Genomic DNA, 26653 nt, shown 5'->3' on the forward strand with positions numbered 1-26653 from the left:
CTTAGGATGTTTGGTCCTTTAGACTACTGAACTGAGAAGCAGGTAGTAATGCAGAGCTTGAGTGCCGGGAAGGATTTGTAAGTTTATTTTACTTATTTATGTTAAAAATTGTGCCCTTACAAACATAGATCCACTTATCACCTTATTTTCTCCCTGCAGCACGGCTGTGGTAATTTTGTCCGTGTGATACAGACCTTCAACCGCACTCATCTATATGTTTGTGGTAGTGGAGCATTCAGCCCTGTATGTGCATACCTCAATAGAGGGCGCAGATCTGAGGTAAGTGTTTTAATCCAACAAGCTTTGGTGAGGGTTTTGCTTTGTGAAAGGTCAGTATAATGGTGTACATCAGAACGATTCCAGACACAGCTGCAGCCATGTTCACCCAATATTTTAAAAACCCTTACCCTGGACTTGTCCTTGGCATATTAATGTGCTTAATTCTGAACAAGGATATAAAGAATTACAGTTACAGAACTAAGTGAGAGAGAGCAACCTCATGCACTGTGAGGAAAGGGTGACCTGCCTTGGCCTTAATGCTTTTTTTTTTTATGAAGAAGCTCCTAGATACAGAGGTGCACCTAGGTAATTTTGGAGCCTGGACCTAAAGGCCTTTGGAGGCCCTTCTCCCCTGCAAATTAAGCATCATCATGCTCAGTTGGGTGACCACACCACCTGGGACAGACCAAAGAGGATTTTGGGGGGACAGGGGCTGTGGAGGCCCTTAGGAATGTGCACAAAACCGGTTTGCCCAGTTTGGTTTGAATTCAAACCAGGTTCGAACCAGGAGGGAGTGGTTCGATTTTGGTTTTGCTCGAACCTCCCCTGCTTCGGTTCAAATTCGAACTGTTTCTAACCAGTTCAGACTGGTTCAGACATCAAAAATAGGTAGGGTGGTATCTGGCACGTATGGGTACCTGCCACCCAAACCCCAAAATCAGAAAATTGTACGATTTTTTAATGAATTTTTGAATTTTATTTTTATTTTTCTTTCATAGGGTATAATGGGACTTGAACCAGCTCATTATTCCCTATTGTGGAGCACCCATGGTTGCCAACAACCATGCAAACCCTGAAGCAATCGGACACCCCTATGATTTTTTATGAATATTTGAAATATTTTTAATTATTTTTCTCATAGGGTATAATGGGACCCGAACCAGTCCATATCCCCTATTGTGTAGCACCTAGGGCCCCAAAAGTGGGGTGGATGGTAGACATGTGGATGTGCCTACCACCCACAAATTTCCAAGGCAATCGGACACTCCTCTGATTATTGGTGAATTTTAAAATTATTTTTGAATTCTGCATAGCGAATAATGAGAATTGCAGCAAATGTATAGCTTCACTTTGGGGAGAAAGGGGTGTCCTAGAGTGGAGTGTGGTGGGTGGTAGTTCCCAAGGTGGGCAAGGAAGCTATCAGTATTATTTGAAAGGAATTGGGCAAAAGGCTGATTTTTAAGTGATTTTTTCTAGTTTATGCGACTTTAAGGTTTTTCTCCATAAAGAAGCATGGAGGTGTCAGCAAATGTATAGCTTCATGTCGAGGGGAAAGGGGTGTCCAAGAGCAGAGTGTGGTGGGTGGTAGTGCCCAAGGAGGGCAAGGAAGCTATCAGAATTATTTCAAAGGAATTGGGCAAAGGGCTGATTTTTAAGTGATTTGTGAAGTTTATGTGTCCTAAGGTTAGCAATGAGAGTGGATTCATGGTTTGTCATTGAAAATCTTATGTGCTACCAAAGAATCTACACTCAGAACACTTCAGAAACAACAAAACCCAGTACCCCATGGGTTATCAACCCATGGGGGTGGTTGGCACCCTCGCACTGGGCCACCCCAGCACCCCCCAAGTGCAGTTATGGGGCTGCTGAAACCTCCATTCTTCCCTATGGAGAAAAACCTTAAAGCCACTTGTGGGGTGCTGGGATGGCCCAGAATTAGTGATGGCCTAGTGCACAGAGGGTCCCAACCCCCATGGGTTGCTAACCTGGACCTGAACCAGACCGGGCCAGTTCGGTCTGACACACCCTCAAAACTCCTCCCCCCAGTTTGGTTTGGTTCGGCAGGGGAGGTAACGATTTTTTAAAAATTCTAATTTTTATCTTTTTAGAACTTATCCCCTTCGGGGGACCTGGTCTAGGTGGTGGGAAGCCCCCGTGGGGGTTCCCCCGCCCCCACCGGCCACCTTACTTCCCAAACCAGCCCATTTGGCCAGTTCTTTGGCCCTTTTGGGCCTTCCACCTCCAGCACGGCAGCCATTTTGCAGGCCGCTGTGCCTGTGCAATCAGCCTTTGCATTTCCTAAAAAAAGAAATATTAAATTTTTAAGAAGATCCGTGAATCCCCCAAATGGCTGGGGGTGGGAGTTTGGTTTGACCCCAACAGTCAAACACTTTTGATGTTGAACATATTTGCACCACATCACTACTAGAGGCTCCAGGTTTCCCAGCTTTCTTGCATTTGTTTCTAATTTTTGTTGTTGTTGTAGTACAGTTTTAATGTTTGATTGATTTTAAGGTTTTAAATGTTACTTTCATGGAGTTTTATTGTATTGTAACTTTTGTTGTAACCTTGAGATGCATTATGAAAGGTGGTATAAAAATTGAACAATAAATAAATAAACGTGCACTAAATCAGTAGTGCTGTTTCTGAACAACTGTTAGCATTTATCTTCTCAGAAGTATGTCTACACAGAAGCAGTTACCATCCAGTAGCAGTTTTAAGACTCCTTTCTAAATTCCAGATGTTTTGGAATTTAGATGGTTCTAAATTCTTGCACTAGTTTGCCGACATTTAGCTTTACTGTACTGACTGAATATAAATATATACTAAAAATCTTTCCTATACGCATTTCCCAGACTTGGTGAAATGCTGGCTATTATACAGTGGTAAATATAAAAGAGCAAGTGTATTGCTCACTGATTGGATGCACTTAAATTAGATCTGGGGGACAACACACATGTTCATACAATATTTGATCTTTCACCTTGCAGCAGGGTAATGTGAGTCCTTAAGATGGTGAATCTGGGGAACATCACATTCATAACCTCCCACTGCTTACCCATCTCTGTCTGGTCAGCAGTACCCCAAAGCCATTGGCACCACTCTAGTTAGCCCAACTCTTTGGGTGGCAGCAGTTTAGCCCAAGTCTATGGTTTGAAATTCCTCTTCCTCTCTGCCTGTTTTCTCTTCTATTTCCTCTTCCATGGCTACCACAAGATGTAGCAGTATATTCGCTGGCCACCAGTGAAAAGTGTTGAGGTGGTTCAGCAGGAATAACCAAGTAAGGGGAGCCAAGGATGGGGAGAAAATGGGATGACTCCCTTATGAGGCAAAATGAGTTAGTCAGTCCAGGCAATGGATTTGAGAGGCCATTTTGGGGATGGCAGAGTGTGCCATCCCCATCCCCCCCGCAGCAGACTTAGTCACACCATCATTGCCCATATGCTGCTCCATGGGAAAGCAGACTTCCTGCCTTGTATGCCCTGCTCTGCTTTTGTCCATCCATTCCCTGCCTCAGGCAGGCAAGGTACAGACTTGAATAGTAAGGAGGGAGCAACGTGCACTTCCTTGCTTGCTGCCTCCAGCTCACATCTGATGGACGGACATGAGCTAGAGGGAGCATGCAAGGAAGGGGAGTATTGATGAAGGGAGGAGGGGGCAAGGAGGAGGGAGCCACATGCCTCTCCAGCTTGCATCTGATGGACAGAGGTGAGCTGGAGGCATCCAGCACAGAAGTGTCGCTGCCTTCTGTTGGCATACTCCTCCAGCAACGTACCCTTTTATTGCTTGCTGCCTCCACCTTGTGCTTAAGGGTTGCTGGAGGAGGATGTGAGAGCAGGAGGGAGGGGAAGGTGAGGGACAAAAGGAAGGAAGGGCGTGGCAGAAATGAGCTGTTGTACCCATGTATATTGAGCCAGCCAGGGGCGTAACTACTATTAGGCAAGGGGAGGCGGCTGCCTGGGGGCCCCCACGCCTCAAGGGGGCCCCCAGAGACAAGTCACATGACTGTATATTGTGAAGTGTGTGTGTGTATCAGCGAGGGGCCCATTTTAAAATTTTGTTTCTGGGCCCACTCCAGCCTTGTTACGCCCCTGGAGCCAGCTCTGGGAGAAACATTTTAATACCAGCTCTGCCTCCTGGGATTGTACTCAGGAAGACAACAGGGGAGGGTCTCACTGAAGGCAAATAAAGCTAAAGACATTGTCCTCAGCATATGGAACAGAGGAAACACATCCATATCACAGAGGCAACCAGACAAATGCTTCCAAACCTTCCATGATACACGTTGGTAGTTTGATCATCTCTGTCACCCCATAGTGCAGCATGATAAAGAATGTTGGACCAGTTGTCTTGTAAAATGGGCACGTTCCCTTTCCCCTGACACCTGTCAATATGTTCACCCCTTTCTCAAACTATCACTGTGAAAAATCTTGTCTCTGGTTAGAACGGAGCCAGAGTGTGGCCCATTCTTAAAGCAGTCTTCTTTATGCTACATTTAGCCTGAGCAGAAATGATTAATGTTGTCGCTTTGTTGACCGAAATATTACATCATGAATTTACAGTAAAATAAATTCTAGACTTCAAAAAGAGGCCAAAAAAAAAAAAAGTGGAGTTCTGAAACTGAAAAATAAAGATACACATCTTTAGCACACTGGACCTGGCTTCAGCAAGTAAGCCTGTTCTGCAAGCAAGCCTGTCTCTTAGCCACATGCCTGTGATCCATTGATTAAATAAACTGCTGTCTCAGACGTCTGGAATCTGTTAGACACTTGACTGCAGGCTTTGCACTTTCATTGCTGTTACTGTACAGGCCAACAATAGCAAAGCTGCTTCCAGTGTAAGGATTTAACGTGCACTTCCCTCCCTCACCCCCCGTACCTATTGCAGTGTTGCCTATATGCCTAATTAGCAGAGCAGAGTGGATTTATTTTTAGCATTTCTAGTACAAGAAATTGCACTGGGTACCAGCAAGTGATACCTTTTCTAATCTAACTTTAAGGCACAATCATTTTTCATAGGAGAAAGGCTGTTTATGCAGGTGAATTTCTTTTTTAAAAAAGAATTGCTGTTTGTGGCCAAGCATGTTCTAGAGGCTATAAAGCATTACCCTGAAGATGACTGCAACCAAACACTTAACATCCCAGCCTTGGCTTAAAGTGGGTTAGACCTTATTCTGTTTTCCTGTTACACAAACCCATCATACAACTGTGATGAGGAGAAGAGTTTTTCAGTGGCAGCATCTCTTTTATAGCATGCTCTTATCTGTCATGTTTGGCAGGCACCAAGATTCATTGGGATGCCAGGTTAAGACCTCCTTATTTTCCATGGCTGTTAACTTAACAGCAAATTGGTGGCTAACTGGTGCTTTTTTGTTGTTATTGATTTTACATTAGATTCAGTTTTCTTCTTGCTACATACATTGACCAACACCCAGACTAATGAAGTATGCATGTAGTGGCCCCCAATCTTGGGGTTGTTGATCCCAACCTTCTTGTAAATCCTCCCTTCCCCTCTGTAGCTGACTAGGACTCCCAAAAATATATCCCTGAAGGTTGCGCATCCCTCAGGAAACATTTTCAGAAGTCACAGTGAGCTTCAGAGGGAAGAGGAGATTGTAGAAAATTGCCCTCCCCACCTTGTCAATGGTTCAGTCTTTGTCTGGATGTTAGCACTGTTGCATCAGCACAGTGCTAGCATGAGCCTTTGAGTGTCTAACCTGTTCTAGTCATTTGATTATGACATTAATAACATTATTATTTTTAGTAGTAGAAGTAGCAGTAATGATGGTGGTAGCTGCAGCAGCAGTATTTGTTAATTATGCTTCCTTTCCATCCTTTTCTGCACAACAGCAGAAAACACAGTAGCTCCTGGCAGCGAACTTCCTTCCCTATCATTGAAGCCCTCAGGAGACTTATCCTGTAGTTTTTAGGGAATTTGAAGCCTTTTTTTCCTGTGGAAATTTAACATCTCAGCAATATGTGATGTAATAAATAATCAATATAACCAAGCACCAAACATATCTATCTATCTATCTATCTATCTATCTATCTATCTATCTATCTATCTATCTATCATATTTATACACCACCCCAAACTTCCATCTCTGGGTGGTTTACAACTGACCTTAGCAAAAATGACAATTAAAGCAGGCAGTTTGAAAGTGTACTTACGTTTTAAAGTAGGCTGCATTGCCAGGAGTGCAGATCCTTCCTTAGCATTTGAAGAGTCCCTCCTTCATTTTAATAAACTCCCCCTACCAAACCCAATAATCTATCTCTTTAATTACCATTTTTTTGGGTAGGGGAGAAAAATATCTTTCCTTTCTCGCTCCAAATTTAAGTGAGGAAAATGCTCTTCAAGCTTTTCTTCTGGATAGTTGACACTGAACTAGAAAGTTGGTGATGAGCTTACAAGATAAGGACAAATTTCAGGATACCACATGCACCAATAAATGTGTTAGTTTTTAGGCTGCCACAAGATTTATTGTTGTTTATGCAGAGTAAAAGAGTGCTGTTGCAGTTAGTAAGACAAACCCCCAGTTAATTTTTGATCATTTTTTACATGAAGCACCATTTAAACCAAGCACATTACAATTCACTTTCAAGTGTTTCTACAGACCATGTTATTTCTGTGTTACAGGAGCAAGTTTTCAAGATCGATTCCAAATGTGAATCTGGAAAGGGACGCTGCTCTTTCAACCCTAACGTGAATACCGTCTCTGTTATGATCAGTAAGTGAAAACAACCAGGGTTTCTAGAAGCTTAAATCATTAGGTGCTGAGAGCAAAATGATAGGGTGTTGTAAACAAATTGAACCACAGGGTAGGAGACGAAATTGGAAAAAGTTATCTGTCAGTTATGGTTTAGTTCTAGTGCATCCTGCATCAGTTAAGGGAATTGGACTTCCCTTATTTGAGGCAGGAATTGAGGGCTCTTCCTGGAATATGTTTCCATTTTTCTAGGCTTGTCCTTGTTAAAAAAAAAAAAGACTGTGAAGTTCAGGAAATGTGATGGAAATCCTCTTAGGGTCTCAGGAAAGTTGGCATGTAGGCCTCTAGGATCTTTAGTGGAATTCATGAAACATTTGTTGTGGAGAGGCTGTTTAATGTAAAATACAGCACTCATGAAATAGGGTAATAGGGCTTATTAGAAACGATACAAGAGCAAAGTGTAATTTATATGATAGCTTTATGTCCAAGAACTTCAGCAGAAAAGAACATCTTAATAAAGTTACAGGCTGTCTTTGTATAAATGCAACAAATTTATGTGTAGTTCAACAATGGAAAAATGAGCAAGCATCTATAATGACACAAAGGGCAAGTTAATGTTGCTCTATTGCAGTCATGTCAGTGTTGATAAACAAGAATGTACTTAGCTTTAAACTAAAGTCCCTTTATATTTTTGAAAGAATAAAGTTGTGGGAATTATGCTAATGCATTTTGAAATGTATTAAATTCTTATAATGGTAAGCTTTTTAGGAGCTGAGACTGGAGAAGTAATATTACTGCTAGTATTTCCATAATGTGCTTTTTCAGCTTATAAGATTTCCCCTCTGGAAAATCACCAAAATTATAAGTAAGAACCATTTTAAACTCTCATGGTTGCAACAGAAAGAGCTGGGTCTCATGATCAATGAGACCCAGTTTGGGGAGCTAAGCAGGGAGAGCAGGCTTAACCAGCTCTCCCCGCACACGAGCAGGCCGAGAGCCCTGGGCAGCCGGATCGGCCACCCACATGATTTCCAGCTCCGTGACAGAGCCGGTGGGGGCTGGGGAGTTTGGGGGCCGCATGGTCCCCGGAACCTCCAGTATGCCCTGCGCGAGCATGCAGGGCATACTGGAGAAACCCCCAGAGCTGGGAGGCAGTTTTTTGCCTCCCCTCCAGGGGTCTAGTCATGAGTAGCCATGGCGCGGGGAGGGGTACTTAGGTGGGGAGGGGTACTTAGGTGAGTAAACCGCCAGGAGGCAACCGGGCTCAGCTGCGAGCCCAGTGGCTCCCATGATCATCTGAAATCGGGCTAGATTCCCCTAGCCCAATTTCGGATGGTCGTGGGAATAGCCTCTAAATGTCACCCCTGCGAACTAAGCAAAGGGGCATATTTCAAAGTGGTGATTCTCTTATATTTGGCAGGGGAAGAGCAAGTGGCCCTATCCAGCCCCAGCACAATATCTCTCCAGTGGCTGTTGCTGGTATCTGCCTTATGTTTATTTCTAGATTGTGAGCCCTTTGGGGATAGGGGACCATTTTATTTATTTATTTATATATATATATATATATATATATATATATATATATATATATATATAATGTAAACCACTTTGAGAATTTTGGTTGACGAGCAGTATATAAATATTGTAGCAGCATTCGTAGTAGTAAATACAGGAGGACCTTGAAATCCACAGATTCACTTATCCACAGCTGGGCAAAAGACACCCAACATGGGCATATGTGGGGGGAAAACAGGAGGAAATGTCAGCCTTGTATATCTGTGGGTCAGGATGGCTGGAAATGACCAAGGAGCTCATTTCTGGCCACCATTTTGTGTTTCAGAGCCTCAAAATGGCTGTTATTTTTTTTAAAATGGGGGGAGGCTATTTTTGGCCCATTTTCAGTCAATTTAGAGGTGATTTTTTTGTTTGTTTGTTTTTTGGTGATTTTCAGGGCACAGCACAACTCAAGGGACCAGCAAAGCATGATAGGGAGCTCCTCCCCCCCACATTCCCCCACACAAATTCAGCTGGTTTTCTATCATCTTTGATCATTTTCCCGATGACCAGGAACCTAACTGCCATGATCCCACTGCCCCAATGACACTATATTCACAGTTTCCATATCTGCGGTGGCAGCCGGGAAAGGAATTCCCCTGAATATCAAGGTCCTCCTGTATAATGCATGAGGGGTTATTCTGATGTTCCTCTCCATTCCAAATTCTACATTTGTTTCTGATCTGTCAGAAAAGAGATCTCAGGAAAGCATATATGGGCTCTCTTGTGTTATCCTCAGAACAGATTAGGCTAGCCTGCCAGTTCCCCAGTATCCTAAAACACACCCCTTTCCCCGCTTAGCTCAGAGGTGGCAATAGGTTCATGTGGAGGAGAAAGGGTTTTTTCTTTCTCTCTCAGTACCTTGACATACGGCAGAGCAGCACATCAGGGCAATGAAGGAAGGATTAAAGAAATTTCTCAGCACATTCCAAGAAACTTCTCCAGGAGGACAATGGGGTGAGGGGAGGAGAACATATCTGAACTGGTTCAGATAAACCTTCCACATGAGCAGGACAGAGACACCCTGAGAGCATGCCTGTCCTGACATCACTGCAGTACAGGACATACTGTCACAATTGCCAGGGTGTCCTTTAATCATATGAGAGGGACATTCATCTGCATTACCACTCTACATCTGCTCCAAATCTCCGTTTTAAAAACTTCAACTTTTATGCTGAGTCCAAACATATGAAAGACAAAAAGTGAATGACTCCTTTACAACAGTACTCACTGGTAATAATGTCATCTTTTTAGCTTTGCTGAGCTAATCTATACCTGCACTGGGAAAGTAACACAGAGATGCTTTCCAGACTAGACCCTACAATGGGGTCAGGACATATCAGGGAAGTGTGTTTCCACACTTTCTGCATCATGACACTGCAGTCCCTATGCAGACAGCAAGGTGCTGTTCAAATTTTCAATGCCTTGTTGTGCATTTAATCGCTGTGACATAGAGCAAGGATGTTGTATATCCGGTGTGAAAAAGTTGCTGTTTTTTCAGGTTGTTAGTTGCTGCGAGACTGCTCCCCCTGCTATTTACGTTCCGAATGCGACTTGCCCGAACGGAGGCCTTTTGGTGCTGTTCCAGCAGCTAGTCTGGAAAGCGTCCAGAGTCCCAGTTAATTTTAAATTGAATATGCAATTTGAGTTCACTTGATGTTCATAGGAATCAGGTCTTCTCTTTTCTTTTCTTTTTAAAATTAAGGTTGCATTTTACATTAACGTGCCCAAAGAGTGCAGGGCAGCTGATAAAAGGCTCCGTGATCTGTCAGTCTGTTACAACACAAGCTCACAGTACAATGGAGCTGTGTGCTCCTCCCCAGTTTCCCAAGTAAGAAATGCAAGGAATTTTGTTCTGTAATGAAAGGAAAGCTAAGAAATATGATGTGAGTTGAACATTGCCGTGAATTTATTAGTAGTGTGCTCAATTTTTTAATAAAATTTCTGCCTTCTGCCTATTCACAGGCAGCTCGCTATCTTCAGGACTCTGCCAGCCTCACAGCTGGAAAGCAACCTGCCTACACACTCTGGCCACTTAGCCAGTGTGTGTTCCTGAATGTGCTGGCAGCCATTTTCTTTCCTAGGGATTCAAGTGCTGTGCACTTTGCACCTTCTTCGGAGGGACCTTTGATTCAAAACCTTTGGACCGTGACTCTGTATCGAATCCCGCTATCACTAAGCCAGCAGCACGGCATGCCTGACTTGCATTTCTAGCCAAGGGGGAAAGCAGCCGTATTCCAGGTTTCTCAGACTGACTTGGGATTTTCACAAACAAAGGGAAGAAAGCTATTCACTTCGGCAGCACACTGTTTTGTACTCTGGAGCAACTGGAAACAAATTGCAGAGATGGTTTAGCTCTGTGATTTCAGCAGAACATGGCTTGGAATACTAGCCTTCTGCTCTCACCAAAAGCAACAGGCCTTTCACAGCAGGAGGAAGATTGTTTGCTTGACTTCTGCGCCAAGGTTGTCAGATGAACATTTTTAAAAATAAGGGATGCTCCGGAGGGTCAGCTTTCAGTTTTCTATAGAGTTCTGAAACAAGCACATTTATGTAATGATGAACTTGTGGGGAGGGATCACAAGTAAAAAACAAAAATAAAATTCAGTGAAACCTCCAAAATCAAATTCTTCAAGTTTGCATTTATTCTCAATATCCTTGAAGCAGGATACATTATGCAAATTACACTAAAATCAGTCACAACCCCAAATGGTAGCTTTTTATTTAGCTTTTAGCTTTTATTTTAGGTTTTAATCTCTGGTTTATTTTTAAATTGTTTAATGTTTTTGTATATGTTTTTAACTTGTTTTATGCTACTGTTAACTGCCCAGAGACGAAAGTTTGGGGCAGTGTACAAATGCAATAAATAATAAAATGCAATAACTATGAAGTGTGATTCATAGTTTGGATACCTTAGCATCTTTTAACTTGTCATAAATCCAATATAATATTTGATATGTTCTTTTATACAAAAAATATTTATTTCTGACAACTAAGCTTACGCTTCTTATATATGTCAGTGCAGTCCAGAGAAAATGCTGGCTTCTTGCAAACAACAATAACATACTACTTCCTCCCCACTCTGAAGTCTATTCTTTTTCCCTTTCATTGTCAATATACAATGGCATCCCTCAGGGCTCCGTACAGTGGCGTACTGGGGGGAAACGGCACCAAGGGCAAGCTCTGCCCCTGAAATTGTGCCCCCTGCCCCCCCATACCTGAGTGCACCCCCCGCCCCGAGTGAGCGCGGCGGTGGCGGGAGTGAGCGCGGCGGCGGGTGGCGGCGGGAGTGAGCGTGGTGGCGGCGGGCGGCGGCGGATCATCGCCCAGTGCGGCGGTGGCGGCGGGTCGCCCAGTGCAGTGGTGGCGGGCGGCAGCAGCGGATCGAGTTCAGCAGAGCAATGCTGAGGCCTGCCTTCTGGCCCAGCGTCGCTTCCCAACTGTGAGGCGCGCCTGCGCAGTTCATTCTATGAACTGCACAGGCGCACCTGTGCAGTTGGGAAGCGACGCCGGGCCAGACTGCAGGCCTCTGCATCGCTCTGCTGCACTTGATCCGCTGCTGCCACCCGCCACCGCCGCACTGGGCGATCCTCCACCACTCGCCACCGCCGCACTGGGCGATCCGCCGCCACCGCCACCGCTGCACTGGGCGATCCGCTGCCGCCCGCCACCGCCGCACTGGGCGATCCACCGCCGCCTGCCACCGCCGCGCTCACTCCCGCTGCTGCCCGCCACCACCCGCCACCGCCGCGCAATCCGGGGGGGGGGGGTCGGGGGCATGCCACTTTGTGGGGGGCCCCCACGTGACCCACCAGAGTGGCACCCAGGGCACGTGCCCTGCCTGCCCCCCCATCGTTACACCCCTGGCTCTGTACTGTCTTCAATGTTTTTTTTAACATCTACATGAAACCACTGAGCTTCAAGAGATTCTGTGCAGGGTGTTATCAATATACTGATGACACCCAAATCTATTTCTCCATGTCAACATCTTCAGGAGAGGGGAGTTGTTGGAGGTGGTGTGTGTGTTTGTGTCAGCAGAGGTTCCCCCTTCCCCCGGTGGCCTCAATGCAGCCCAAACCGGCTCGTTCGGCCTGCTCTTCAGCCCATTCGGGCCTTCCTCCTCAGTGTGGCAGCCATTTTGGAGGCTGCCACACCTGCACAATTGGCTTCTGAAAGGCCTGAGTCATGCCAGGCCTCTCAGAGGCCAATTGCGCAGGTGCAGTGGCCTCCAAAATGGCCAACAAATTGAGGGACCGAAGATCTGGCCAAACTGGCCAGTTTGGGCTGCATTGAGGCTGGCAGGGGGAGGGAAAACTCCATGGACACCCACCACCACCACCTCCAACAACTCCCCTGGAGGGGGTAAGTACCTTAAAAAAAATTTCTGAAGAAAACAAACAAACAAACAAAAAAGCCGGTGAACCCCCGAACAGTCTGGGTGTTTGTGGACTGGGGTCGGACCAAACAGGGGGTAGTTTGGTTTGACCCCGAACCGTCCAACCAAACTGGCTCGATGTCGAACTGGCTCAACATCGAGCCAGTTTGCACACCCCTAATAAGAACCTCCCCATCTCTGACAACTTTTAAAAAGTCCTTATATACTTAGCTTTTCACCCAAGCTTTTTAATTTAACAATGTGTTAAATTGTTTTAAGGTTTTTATTTTTGTGTGTTAACTTGTTTTATATTTATGTATGTTAACTTGTTTTATGTTGTAAACCACCCAGAGATGTAAGTTTGGGGTGGTATATAAATTTGATAGATAGATAGAACATTATCCATTGGCTTAGAGCAATATGTGCACTGACACAAACCATAACTATGATTTGCCAACGCAAATGTAAAGCCATGGCTCAGAATATTTGTTTGTAATTTTTTCCCCTTTCCTTTTGGCAGTTAAGGTAAACTAGTTATTGCTCTAGCAAATGATTTTAGGATTTTACAAAACAGACATACATTATTTGCCATATAGAAACAATGCCAAACAATGTGAACTGCACTCAATAAGACAAATTGTTTGGGGGAATTTAAGAATTAAGCTGAAAGGAAGTGGAGTTGACAGATAATATTTGGTACCTGATTAGACAAGTAGGCTCTAGGAATGCTTAAGACATAACTAATAAAGCTGGTATGCAATGGGATTAGCACAGTCCCTTTCCAGACTCAGGTCCCCCCCCCAAAAAAAATAGGCATAAACACAAGCTTTGTGAGAACCATAAACCCGAGCTGTTAAAGCAATGCTGTAAAGACAGTAAACGATGTTGAAGTTGTGATAGAAAGGTTATAAAGAATACTTAGGATTTATAGGTTTGATTCTTCAAAGCCTGTTTCATTAATCCTTACCTTGTAGGTCAGTAGTATTATTCCCAGACTGTATGGGAGACCCACTGGGACTGAGAGAGAATGTGTTCCATAAGTCCATCTAGACCTGTGGCCAAATTAATACTGCAATCCAACAAACCATGGTTTACGATCAGGAACCATACTCAGGATCATGAACAACTTCTCTCAGTCAGGGGCATAGCTATAATTGAGTGGATGGATTCACAGGACCCCACCCCCTCAGCTCCTGAGGGCCCACCAGCTCCACCCCTCCCTATTTTCTTCATCATCTCCCTCACTCCAAGGGGCAACTGGGGAGAGGGGTGAATACGGGCCCCCTCTCCCCTAACTACGCACCTGCTCTCAGTCCCCTCACTCTCTGTTTTCCAGAGTAAATTCTCCCCTTCCTTCTCTTGTTGGGTTAATTGTAGTTTAGTGCTATCAGCACCAACTCCAACTGTGATCATCACTATCCTGGTTCCCTCTTAACGAGAGTTTGCAAATTCACTTCGGCCTCCTTCAGATGTCACGGGAAACTCACCTCAGGTTTGCCCCCCATGACAATCAAATTATCAGAACCACAGTTCCCAGACCCATCCGCAGTTCTGATTCCTAACCCAAACCTTGGAATGAACCCTCAGTTGGAAGTAAGGTATACTTACCAGACTGAGAGACCTTAAGCTCCAATGTGACATCCGGTTTGTGCAAGCTAAGGGGAGGAAGCGCCTCTCTCTTTCCAACACAATTGGCTGTCGCAGCTGTCCTTCCTGTGTCAGAGGAAGCCTGCACAGCCAGTTTCTCCCCCTATGCAGTCTCCCAGACTTTGAATTGTGATTGTCTGGGAGCGCAGCAGGGAACTGGATGCAAACTGAGGGTCCATTGAACGCACCGTTTCAAGTTACGTCCGAAGGAGGCTTTCAACTAGTTTCACTAGCAAAAGCCTGTTTGAGATGGAAACCTTAGTTGGCATTAATCATGGTTTGGAGTGTGGTGTCAGTGGTATGCAATGATGCCTAGCTTTACTTCTCTTCCCCCTCTCCATCAAACATGACACTGCTACTAGATATCCAGGTAACCATGACTGTGAGTGTATTTTTCAGCTTCAGTAGATTTTTCAACTATATTCCTTTCTGGAGGCAAAGAATGTTGCTCCAGTCTTGCATGCTTTAGTAACTTCTCAATTGGGCTACCATGAACTGCTAAATGTGTGTCTGTTGTTGAAAACAGCCTAGAAACGGTTACTCTGTCCAATATGTCAGCTCAATTTCAACTAGTGTTAGTGGCAATCTTTCAGGAGAAAAGCATTTCCAGTGCTGGAAGCTATGCCTTCTCAATCAGTGGAGGCCCGTGAATGTGTCTGGGGCAGGGAAGGCGGGAGCCACCTTTAAGAGTAAATTAATTCGGTGCTCACCTCCGCCACGGGGTCACCTGAATGCTGTTCGGAGCTGCAACGTGCCACCCAACAGCCCCATGGCAGGGAAGTGGCTCCACCACTCAACTGGCTGCTGGCAGGGGCTTGGCTCCGTGGAAGCCAGGTGAGTGGTGGAGGCATTTCCCAGGTGCAGGGGCTGCTGGGCGGCACGTTGCAGCTCCGAACAGTGTTCAGGTGCCTCCGTGGCAGAGGTGATCACCGAATCAGTTTACTCTTAAAGGTGCCTCCCGCTGCCCCGCCCCCAAGGCGTGGTCACAGTCCGCCACTGTTCTCAATGATATCTGATGGGACTTCTCAACAGAGGCTGAGTTCACACAATCCCTACAATCCTGGTTAAAGAGATCACTGGGATTGCTGAGCCCTGTGGAACTGAATGAGAGAACGCAGAATTTCTGGGAAATGGGAGTCAAACTGTTAAACATTTAACCAGAATAGATAACCAGGATCACATCATCACAGGGCTCAGTGATACTGGTTAACTCTTTAACCAGGATCACAATAATTGTCTGGCCAGCGTCTTTTAAATTTTTATTGAAACTTTTCTTTTCTGCAAAGCTTTCTGTGGCTATGGAGTTAGTTGATTTTCCTAAGCTACTGTTGTTTCCTGGTATATTAATTAGTCATATGAACTGTACACTTCTGCAAATTTGAATGTGATGTTTATATTTTTGCTTTACTGAAAACCCCTTGAGTAGAGCCAAATATGTCATGCAGCAAGATGAAACGGGCTGTGTTGGGCAGCAAACTGGAGAGGGTCAACTTGAGGATATCTGTGCATCCTGCCCTCGTGCTTTTAGCTCACACACTTGTGAACTTGCTTCTCTCATTGCTGGCAGCACCACAGATTAGACTCTTTAGACAACTCTATAGGCAGCACTCTATTCACCATATTTTTATTATTTGTTTAAACAGTCAGGTGTAATTGACTGGTTTGTTTTATCCAGACATCGAGTCCTTCCCAAGGAACTGGGATGGCTGAATTTTATCATCAATACTGTGGGTTATTATATATATTGTCGCAAAATATAGGCTGTTCCCAGTAAAGTTGCTTTTTGTAATTGGCTCATGGTGATTTCTGTGGCCTCTAGGGTGTTGAGGTGCTCTTCAAGTTGTTTTGGAGTTGCACCTAGGGCGCCAATTACCACTGGGATTATTTTGGTCTTTTTCTGCCACAGCCTTACAATTTCAATTTGTAGATCTTTGTGTTTTGTGATTTTTTTCTATTTCTTTTTCTTCTGTTCTGCTATCCCCTGGTATTGCTATGTCGATTATTTTGACTTGTTTTTCTTTCTTCTCGACTACAGTTATATCTGGTGTATTGTGTGGCAGATGTTTGTCTGTTTGTAGTCGGAAGTCCCATAATATTTTTACATCTTCATTTTCTTCAACTTTTTCAATTTTATGGTCCCACCCATTTTTGGCGACAGGTAGCTTGTATTTTTTGCAGATGTTCCAGTGTATCATCCCAGCTACCTTGTCATGCCTTTGTTTGTAGTCAGTCTGTGTGATCTTTTTACAACAGCTGATTAGGTGGTCCACGGTTTCATCTGCTTCTTTACAAAGGCGGCACGTGCTGTTTGTTGTTGACTTTTCGACTTTTGCTCTTATTGCATTTGTTCTTAGTGCCTGTTCTTGTGCAGCCAGTATTAAACCCTCTGTTTCTTTCTTCAAGTTGCCATTCTTAAGCCATTGCCAGGTCTTGGTGATGTCTGATTTTCCACTTATATTGTGAAAATATTGACCATGCAGGGGCTTATTTCTCCATTTTTCTGCTCGGTTCTTGACTTGTTCTTTCTTGTAGGCCTGCTTTCTTTCATTGGTGTTGAATAGTTCCGTGTTATTTACCATTTGAAATGCATCTTCGTCACTGTCCGTTATATATTCTTCAAGGCCTCTTTTCTCCTCCTCTACTTTTTGATGGACTTGCAGCATTCCTCTTCCACCTGAGTTGCCAGGGAGGTATAGCCTATCTACATCACTGTGGGGGTGCAGAGCATGATTGATGGTCAATTTTTATTATTAAATTATTATTATTATTATTATTATTATTATTATTATTATTATTATTATTTCAATTTCAATTTCAATTTCAATTTCAATTTCTATACCGCCCTTCCAAAAATGGCTCAGGGCGGTTTACACAGATAAATAACATATAAATAAGGTGGCTCCCTGTCCCCAAAGGGCTCACATTCTAAAACAAAACATAAGATAAACACAAGCAGCAGTCACTGGAAGTACTGTGCTGGGGGTGGATAGGGCCAGTTACTCTCCCCCTGCTAAATAAAGAGAATCACCACGGTAAAAGGTGCCTCTTCTGCCTCTGCTTTGCTTCCCCCTTCCTTTTTGTCCCCCTTTTCTTTTTGAAATTGAGCATGCCAGGAGGAGGAGGAGGCAGCAGCAGCAGCAGTCGCAGCAGCTATAGTCCCACCTGCTGGCTGATCACAACACATTGCTGCCACTGTCACCAGGCAATCACCAGGGCTCAGCTGAGCAGCTAGGTAAGGGAGCAGGGAATTGGGGAACAAGGAAGCAGCATGATGTGTTTTGATTCAGGCACCAAACTGTCTTGGGCTACTACTGCTTTCTGGAAGAAAATCCAACAAAGGAGAAGAGATTTATTCCAAGGATACATACATTACTTATTCTCAAGACTGCTATAGGGACATAGGAAGCAGCCAAACACCAAGTCAGGCCATTGGTCCATCTAGCTCAGTATTGTCTACCCAGACTGGCAGTAGCTTCTCAGAAGTTACAGGCAAGAGTGTTTCTCAGCCCTACCGGGAGATGCCAGCAAGGGAACTAGGAACCTCCTGCAGGCAAGCATGCAGGTGCTGTTGCCAGAGCAGGCCCATCCACTAAGGGGAATATCTTACAATGCTCACATGTAGTCTCCCATTCAAATGCATACCAGGGCAGACCCTGCTTAGCAAAGGGAACAATTCATGCTTTCTACCCAAGACCAGCTCTCCTCCCTGCTAATGATTTAAAATGTGGTAGGAAGCCACATTACATCAGCAGCAGACACTAATGAGTTTATAGCAGAGGCAAACTTTGAATCAAGATTGGAGTACATAGCTCCATCTTCCAACCTCCTGTGCTGCACTTGCCCTCAAGGTTAATGATAAAGATATTTTACACAATATGTTTTGTGTATTTTACATTTTATACAATATAGTCACACAGTTTTGAATCAAAGTATTTTCCCTGTTCCTGCCCTGCACTTGCATGCAACACATGCTATCCTGCCCTTCTCCGAAATGAAAAGTGCAGGCAACTTAAAACTGACTATTATACATGGTTGCATAATCAGTAAGCATCAAGTTCCTGACCTTGACAGCAACCAAAAATACCAGAGCTTTGATCATCCCATAGATGAATGTGTTTTTAAAAAAATTATTGCTGGAAGGTAATCTTCAAATTGCGGCCAAAGAATACCACTGGGAAATGGTTAGTCTAGCCACTTGTTCACAGTAATTCTGAAAGTGTGAGGTTATTTTTGCTCACATTTTATGTCTCAGGGCTGCCTTGCCAACTCATGGGATCTGTGTTAGTCCTAGGCAGGAAAAACTGTAGGTCATACCTGTGTACAGCGTACATACTCTGTGACATATGAGCTGAACTCCTCAGTGCAAAAAAGAAAAATAGACACATAATCCTATTATTGCAAGTGAAGGTTTGCATGCCTCATTCCCCTTATGGAAACATTTTGAGAATGAAATTTGCTTTGACTCTAACTTAAAACAGTCAGGTTTTGTGTACATTACTTTCAGTCATATCCAATAGTCTACTTAAGCCTGAAAGAAATCAGGTCAGGTTTTCCCTTTGTGCACAGGATCAGTAACCTTTTAGAACCTAAGAAGAGCCTGCTGAATCAGACCAAACGCCTAACTAGTCTAGCATCCTATTTTCAAAGTGGTAGCAAGAGCTGGTCTTCTGGTAGCAAGTATGAATTGTCCCATTTGCCAAGCAGGGTCCACCCTAGTTTGCGTTTGAATTAGAGACTATATGTGTGGGTACAGTAAGATATTCCCCTTAGGGGATGGGGCCGCTTTGGGAAAAGCACCTGCCTGTTTGCCTGCAGAAGATTCCAAGTTACCTCCCTGGCATCTCCAAGATTGTGCTGAGAGAGACTCCTGCTTGCAACCTTGGAGAAGCCACTGCCAGTCTGGGTAGACAATACTGAGCTAGATGGACCAATGGTTTGACTCGCAATAAGGCAGCTTCTTATGTTCCTCTGACATCATTGTTTGCCTGCAACTGGTATTCAGGGACACACACTGCCCCTGAATTTGTAGGTAAATGGTAAAGTGTGCTGTCAAGTTGATTTTGACTCCTGGCAACCACAGAGGTAGCTTATAGCTATTAAGACTAATATACTATCCACTGATAGTCTTGTCCTCTGAATTTTTTTTAATCCCCTTTTAAAGCTAGTGGCCATTACCACATCTTGTAATTTTTTTCATAGATTAATTATATGTTGTGTGAAAAAATACTACTTTTTCTCCATCCTAAATCTCCTGGAAATGTTTCATTTCCAGTTCCAGTTTTGTGAGAGAGGGTGAAAAACTTCTCTCTGTCTACTCCTTCCACACCATGCTCTAGGGGTGTGCAATTCAGATTTTCGGTGATTCGGTTCAGGACCCGAACCGAATCACCCCTGTTCTGTTTTGTGCCGAAATATGGGCCACCCGAATCACCCTTGATTCGGTTCGGATTCGGATTTAACCTGAATACAAATCTGAATCGATTCGGGGGGGGAAATCCCAGGGGCAAAATTTTGGGGTGGGGTGGTAGTGCCCAATGGGTGGAAGCTACCACCCCAATTTCAGGGGGATTGGGCAAAGGGGTGATTTTTGGGGAATTTCTGAAGTTTTTGTGTCTTTGGGGCAGTTTGGGGGCAGAAAGTGTATCTGCCCCAAAAGGGTGGGGTGGAGTGGTAGTGCCTAATGGGTGGCAGCTAACAGCCCAATTTCAGGGGGATTGGGCAGAGGGCTGATTTTTGGGGAATTTTTGAAGTTTTGGTGTCTTTGGGGCAGATTGGGGGCAGAAAGTGGATCTGCCCCAAAAGAGTGGGGTGGGCTGGTAGATAGTGCCTAATGGGTGGAGGCTACCACCCGTCCCCAATTTCAGAGTGATTGGCCAGAGGGCTGGATTTTGTTGATTTTCTGAGGTTTTTCTTCATAAAGTGCAGTGTGGTAGATTGATTCATTCATCATATTCATAGTAAATGCAAGTGTGAAAAAGTGAAAGTGGGGTCATGAGAGTTCTTTAATTGAAAAAAATCTCATTTGCTATCATTGAATGAGAATTCACACCTCAGAAGTTTTTCTGAAGGGATGTTATTCCCTTATTTTCTGAGGTGTGAATGATAGCAAGCAAACTGTACACAGTATTGCAAATGTGGTCTCACCTCAGAACTGTAAATCTTTTTTTCAGCAGTGCCATATTTTGAATGCAGTAAGACCTGAAGGCCCAGCAACACTGGCTCTGTCTACTGACACAATCTCTTACAGGCCAAAATGCAGTAAAAAGGGACCAGATTAGGAGATCTCATTCCGAGATTTGGGCAAAGGGCTATTTAATCCCTTCTATCAAGTGTGAACCACACAAGCGATTCCCTCAGAGGCTGGCTATTCAGCCCCATTTCTTTAAAAACAACAACACCCTGATCTTAGGCCCTTATGGAGGAGCATACCAAAAGACAGCAAAGGGCTCATTGAACTTACCTTTTCCAGTGTGAACAGCATCAACCAATATAACTGTTTTAATTTCTTTTTCTTTTTCCCTTTTCTTTTTTTCTTTTGGCTATTTTCATAGCACATAAGCTGGGATGCATTTTTCTTTTTAGAAAGCAGAATCTGAGCCTCTGTGATAATTTTTCCATCTTCTGGAGCTGGCTCCTAGCAGCTTCAACCACTAAATTATGTTCAACACGAAAGTTTTTTTCCCATTTTTGTGGCTAGGCTATCCTATTTAATTATATGGTTACCCAAAGATTTCCGTTCACATGTGCTGCTCTGTCATAGGCTTGATATTTTTGTCTTCATTCCAAAGAAACCCTGATCCTGCCCCACCCTTTATAAAATTAGAAAATGTGTAATGGATCAAAAAGAAATAGGTCGCTAAAAGTGAATCCTCCTCGCCCCAAGTAAATAAGAATGCATTCATTTTTTCCTCCCTATTTCTGCAGATGAAGAACTATTTTCAGGAATGTATATTGATTTCATGGGGACTGATGCTGCCATTTTTCGCAGTTTAACCAAGCGGAATGCGGTGAGGACTGATCAGCACAACTCTAAATGGCTAAGTGGTAAGGTGATCATATTAAATCTCTGCTGGCAAAAGAGCAAACAAAGCCATACAAATAAAAGAGGAATTTCCTTTGGGGGCGATTAGCTAAGAAATATGGGGATCAAATGTGCTAGAAATAGAGCACAATTATATTGGAAATGTAAATTTTCTTTTTTAGGATGGTTCCAAGAATATGCAGCACATTTGAAGCTAGCTCAGACATGACATCAACACTCCAGCTTAGGTGCATGAGGCCATTACAGAAATCTCAGAACACTATTTCATACAAACTTGCTTTGGAGATCATGGGGCCCAAGAAGAGTTTGGCCAGCAGTGACAACACTAAGACCATGTGGGCCCTTAGCCAAGTGTGGTTGTGGACCTTTTTGGTAGCATGGCTGAGCAATCATGCCGGTGTTTACCATTTTTGTTTATCCATAATGCAATCAGGAAAGTATGTCAGTCATCCCAGCCATCATGAAAGTACTTAATTATACTTAAGTAAGATAAGTACTTAAGTATACTAGAATGAAAGGTTTTCTGCCTGATGTCGATAACTTAATTAGGAACATAGGAAGCTGCCATATACTGAGTCAGACCATTGGTCTATCTAGCTCAGTATTGTCTTCACAGACTGGCAGCGGCTTCTCCAAGGTTGCAGGCAGGAATCTCTCTCAGCCCTATCTTGGAGAAGCCAGGAAGGGAACTTGGAACCTTCTGCTCTTCCCAGAGCGGCTCCACCCCGAGGGGAATATCTTACAGTGCTCACACTTCTAGTCTCCCATTCATATGCAACCAGGGTGGACCCTGCTTAACTAAGGGGACAAGTCATGCTTGCTACCATAAGACCAGCTCTGTTCCTGGTATAATTCATACAGGTATGTGACACTGAGCTGTTTGAAATGAACTTGGGCCTCAAAATTGACCAAGCTGATATAGATATGGCTTAGGTTCTCCACAAGTGCCTCCATGCAAGTAAGGCCTGCCCATAAGCACAGCATCAAATGCTGACATCAAGGGCAATGTCACAGAACGATGAAGAAACAAACAAGTGATGTTTTTGCAATTCTCTGCATTTCAGTTTGGGTCAGATTTCCACAATAATTTCTTAAGAAATCAAAAATGCACTAACAAATATTGCAACGTAATGACATTCTAAAAAAAAAAGCACCATTTCTACTCATCAACTAGCAAGGGGTGAAGGAGAATCATACATAGTTCAGTTCAGTTTAGTTTATTGCGATCTTTGATCAAATACACAATCCAGATCAAATAAATCTACCTGAGGGTAGATATCAATATAAACACATGCATGCTGATACATATGAAGAATCAGTTACATAGAAGATTGAGTTAAAAATATATAGGATAAAACATAATTAAAAAGAAAAAGGAGGGATGATTAAAATTGACTGTTTCTGAAACACCTTGAGCGAATTTTAATTGCAGCTGCACAGAATTTGGCTATTGAGTGTGACATAAATTTGTTTATCAGAAAGAAATAAGTTTAAATAAAATTCATCTGAATTGTCAAGGTGTCTAAGAATGAGAGGAGCAATATATTTGGAATGCAGCTCACGATAGAAAGAACAATACAGGAGCACATTGCCAACTGTCCCGATATCCCCAGTTCCACAAGGGCACAGTCTCTCCAAATAAGGAACTCTGCTATACCTAACCTCTAGTACTACAGAGGGCAGCATATCCAGTCGAGCCAATGTCAAGGGTCCTACATAGTCATTTTTAGGCTTAGGAGCAGTGTTCCCTCTAAGGCATGCACACATACATGTACACACAAGTTTTTTAATGTCCACTCAGTTAATTTTAGATTCCACTCAGGTTGAATCAGGAAGGCCCCATTCTGAATGCACATGTGCTCACATTGCTGTGAAACTGCCACCCAGAACAAAACTCATTCTGCGCACAGATGAAAAGAAGTAGAGGGAACACTGTACAGGAGGAATGCTTGCAAGATGCAAGTCCTTTTACTAGTACACTATAAAGCCAAATGCAAACATTTGGAGTGAATGTTGAAATCTTTCAGAAGAACCATATGATTCAGCAGATACATTTCAGTAGTCCAATTTTGAGGCTTGAATAAAACATCTAGTGGAATAAATCAAGATCAAATTTATAATTTTTAAAGATAATTTATTTTTCAAAAACGGATAAACAAATATAATTAAAATAAAACAAAAAAATAAAGATATCTTATAAATGAGTTCACAAAATATGAGTCTTGGAGACAATTTCTAATGGTTTTTAAAAATCAGTTATCAGTTTTACCCAATGAATTTTTCCACATTCTGCTGGACACATGGTTTGTCTACTCTAGAATCTGACTATCAGCCAACACTGTGTATCTGGTCTCCTACCCAGATTGCTTAGGGAAATGAAACCAGCATTTGCGCAGTAGACTTCAGTCCAAGTCCAGAGCAGTGTCCTTGAAGATCCTATGATACTTTTTCAAATGCAAATTATTGTTTTCAGAATAAAGTTTGGAAGTCTTCAGAGAATAGAATTTGGTGTTTTGCATGAACTGCATTAACCTTTTTTTGGTAAAATTTCTCAGGGGAAAAATCTGTTAAATTCAAATGGTTGGAATTATATCAGGGAAGAAACTGTGTTCCTGAAGATCATCACTGATTGACTTACAAATAAATATAACAAATCAGACAGAATATATGCTTTCCATAGTTCACTGAAGTGCTAGAATGTTTATGCATCAGAAACAGTATGACCAGCTATGAACACTAGAGGGCTTAAAGGTCATTTCAGTTGTCCAAATGAAAGCATTTTTGAACTTAAAGTTGCCAGAAACAAATGTATTAGCAGCTAGTACGCTTCCAGCCAGGACAAGACTGGATGCAGGAAGTGTAGATGAGACGTGCTGATACAAATGCTTATAAATTAATTAATATAATTTATAAGAAATTTAATTTTAATTTTGTATCATAATAGTTTTAATAGTTTTATCCTGCTTTTAAACTGTATTTTAACTTGTATCACCAGCTAGGGATGCACATATCAGGTGGTATATAACTATGATAAATAAATGAAAATGAGTAAATAAATAGATAAAATCTTGATATTATATTGCTCAATTTCATAGTGCTGCTATTAAGCATACAAAAACCATATGGTGAGGGTGGAGGATCACTTCAGAAGGACATGCTAGTGCTGGTTTTCTTAGCCCAGTTTCTGATACTAGCATGATTATCCCATGTGGTTTTTGTACTATTGTTTATGGAGTAGAACCTTAAGGAAATCACAAACATACAAATACAAACAGGACAATGTTATACAATAAGACCTAAGCAGTCATTTGTGATGCATAAAGTATCACTAATATCAGAAGGATATATGAAGAACTGTGTTCTGTATTACAACTCTTTCCATTGTTTTGAATCATAATCCAGAAAACAAAAACACACATGGTTCCCATTGTCAGCTATGGGATGGCAAATCTCCACAACAACATGATGAACTTTCACACTCCATAACAGACTATTGTTTGAAGGCTTCTGCATTGTTGGATTGTGGTTATGGTATTTGATCTTCATGTGTTGAATTGTATATGTCTGATTCATTCCAGAACCAGTTTTTGTGGACGCCCATCTAATCCCAGATGGCACTGACCCTAATGATGCTAAAGTGTACTTCTTCTTCAAAGAGAAACTGACAGACAACAGTGGCAGCACCAAGCAGATTCATTCCATGATTGCTAGAATATGCCCTGTAAGCAAATCTCTCTCATATGCTATTTAGAACATAAACTGCTCATTTAATTGCATTAGAACAAAAGATGGCCTGCACTCAGACGCATGGAAAACCCTTAAAATTCCTATTCTGTTCTGCTTAAAGACAGCCAATGAAATTATGGCTTCTTGTTGGGGCAGAGTGGAGGAGGGAAACCCATAAATTGCACATTCCTGATCTTGCAGAGTATGTCCGCAGTACAGTTGTGGTCTGAGTGAGCAAGATTAGTCTGTTTCCATTTACAGTGAAGTTCTGAGTATTGACTTTTCTTGATCGTCTCTGATTTGCATAACTGGTTGCGATTTTTCAGCTGAGGATAACAGCATAATCCAAAGACGATTGCAAATTGCCGAGACTAGAGATAAAGTATTTACTCTCCTTTTTGGATAAGCAGTTTTACATCAATTTAAAACTTCACTTAACAACATACACTTTCTAAAATTGTGTGTCCTGGGCAGGGTAGAGAAGGGATAATCCTCAAAGCCTTGTTTTTGTCCTTATTCAGACAAGATTTCCTTGAATATGGGTTGTCCTAAAATAAGCAATTTGGATCACAGAATATTTTCCTTTAGGAGCACAGTGTTAAGTACGTCAGTTTAGAAGCACTACAGATACTACACTGTAGGACTGAAATGAATATTAATTCTACACAATTCTAGATATACTGGGTATATTTGTCTATCATATCCCTTAGTGATCCACACACTAAAAAATACAGAAAAACCTCAAAATTCTGCATGTCAGCTGCATTCCACATGCCACATATCGGTGTATAAGTCTGTGTGTACATCATGCTTACTCATTGTGCTCTTCTTTCAATAATAATGGAGTTCCCAATTCTGGACCCCCAGATGTCGTTGGACTACTACTTCTGTCATTCCTGGCCGGCCACAGTGGCCTTCAACTGAAAGCCACTGTGGCTGTGGATGATGCAGGTTGAAGTCCAGCAATATCTGGGAACCTAAAACTGACAACCCCTGAAATAATAGAGTCCATTTTGGATAGAAGATTGTTGAGATGACCAAAATCTCCTCTATAATGTCAATAACATTCCTGACCTATATCTGCAATTGCACCACTGGTTCATATAAAATTATTATCTATTTGGGGCTAACCATATAATTCCAGACAGTACTATCCAGTACTATAATTCCATACAGTACTAATTCCAGACAGTACTATCTATTTGGGGCTAACCATATAATTCCAGACAGTACTGTACAGTGCTCTGTTACTAACACTCTTTTTCATCCATTAGTTTTGAAACTAGAAACCTGTGACTGTCATTAAGGCCAATAGTTATTATTGCCTGTTTGGGGGACCCAGGTGCTCTTGGCTCTGAAGCAAGTCTTGGTGCTTGCAACGACCTCCCAGTCAGTGGCACTTTAACCCCCAGACCTTGGGGCCCCGGTCCATGGCCTCCAAGGTCCGGAGAGCTTCCAAATGGCCAGAGGGGCCTATACCAGCCAACCCACAGCTGCTGTGCCAAATCTATGGAGTATTTTAAAATTCCAGCTGCCCCGTGGCCAAGGGGTGGCTGCCGGGGGATGAACCGAGTGGGAGATGAACACACACATGCCGGCG

General features: G+C 42.9%; 1 protein-coding gene across 6 annotated transcripts in view; it reads left to right on the forward strand.

The window, feature by feature from the left end:
* Positions 1-26653, forward strand: part of SEMA3C (semaphorin 3C) — a 221838-nt gene that overhangs the window by 134875 nt on the left and 60310 nt on the right. For all 6 annotated transcript variants that reach the window (XM_053256864.1, XM_053256862.1, XM_053256863.1 and 3 more), the window contains 4 exons: positions 160-279; positions 6640-6730; positions 21210-21329; positions 24906-25048. In XM_053256864.1, coding sequence (XP_053112839.1) covers positions 160-279; positions 6640-6730; positions 21210-21329; positions 24906-25048 — 474 coding nt within the window. The remainder of the gene's footprint in view (positions 1-159; positions 280-6639; positions 6731-21209; positions 21330-24905; positions 25049-26653) is intronic.

This window comes from Hemicordylus capensis, chromosome 5 (genome assembly GCF_027244095.1).
Source record: "Hemicordylus capensis ecotype Gifberg chromosome 5, rHemCap1.1.pri, whole genome shotgun sequence".
NCBI classification, from domain to species: domain Eukaryota; kingdom Metazoa; phylum Chordata; class Lepidosauria; order Squamata; family Cordylidae; genus Hemicordylus; species Hemicordylus capensis.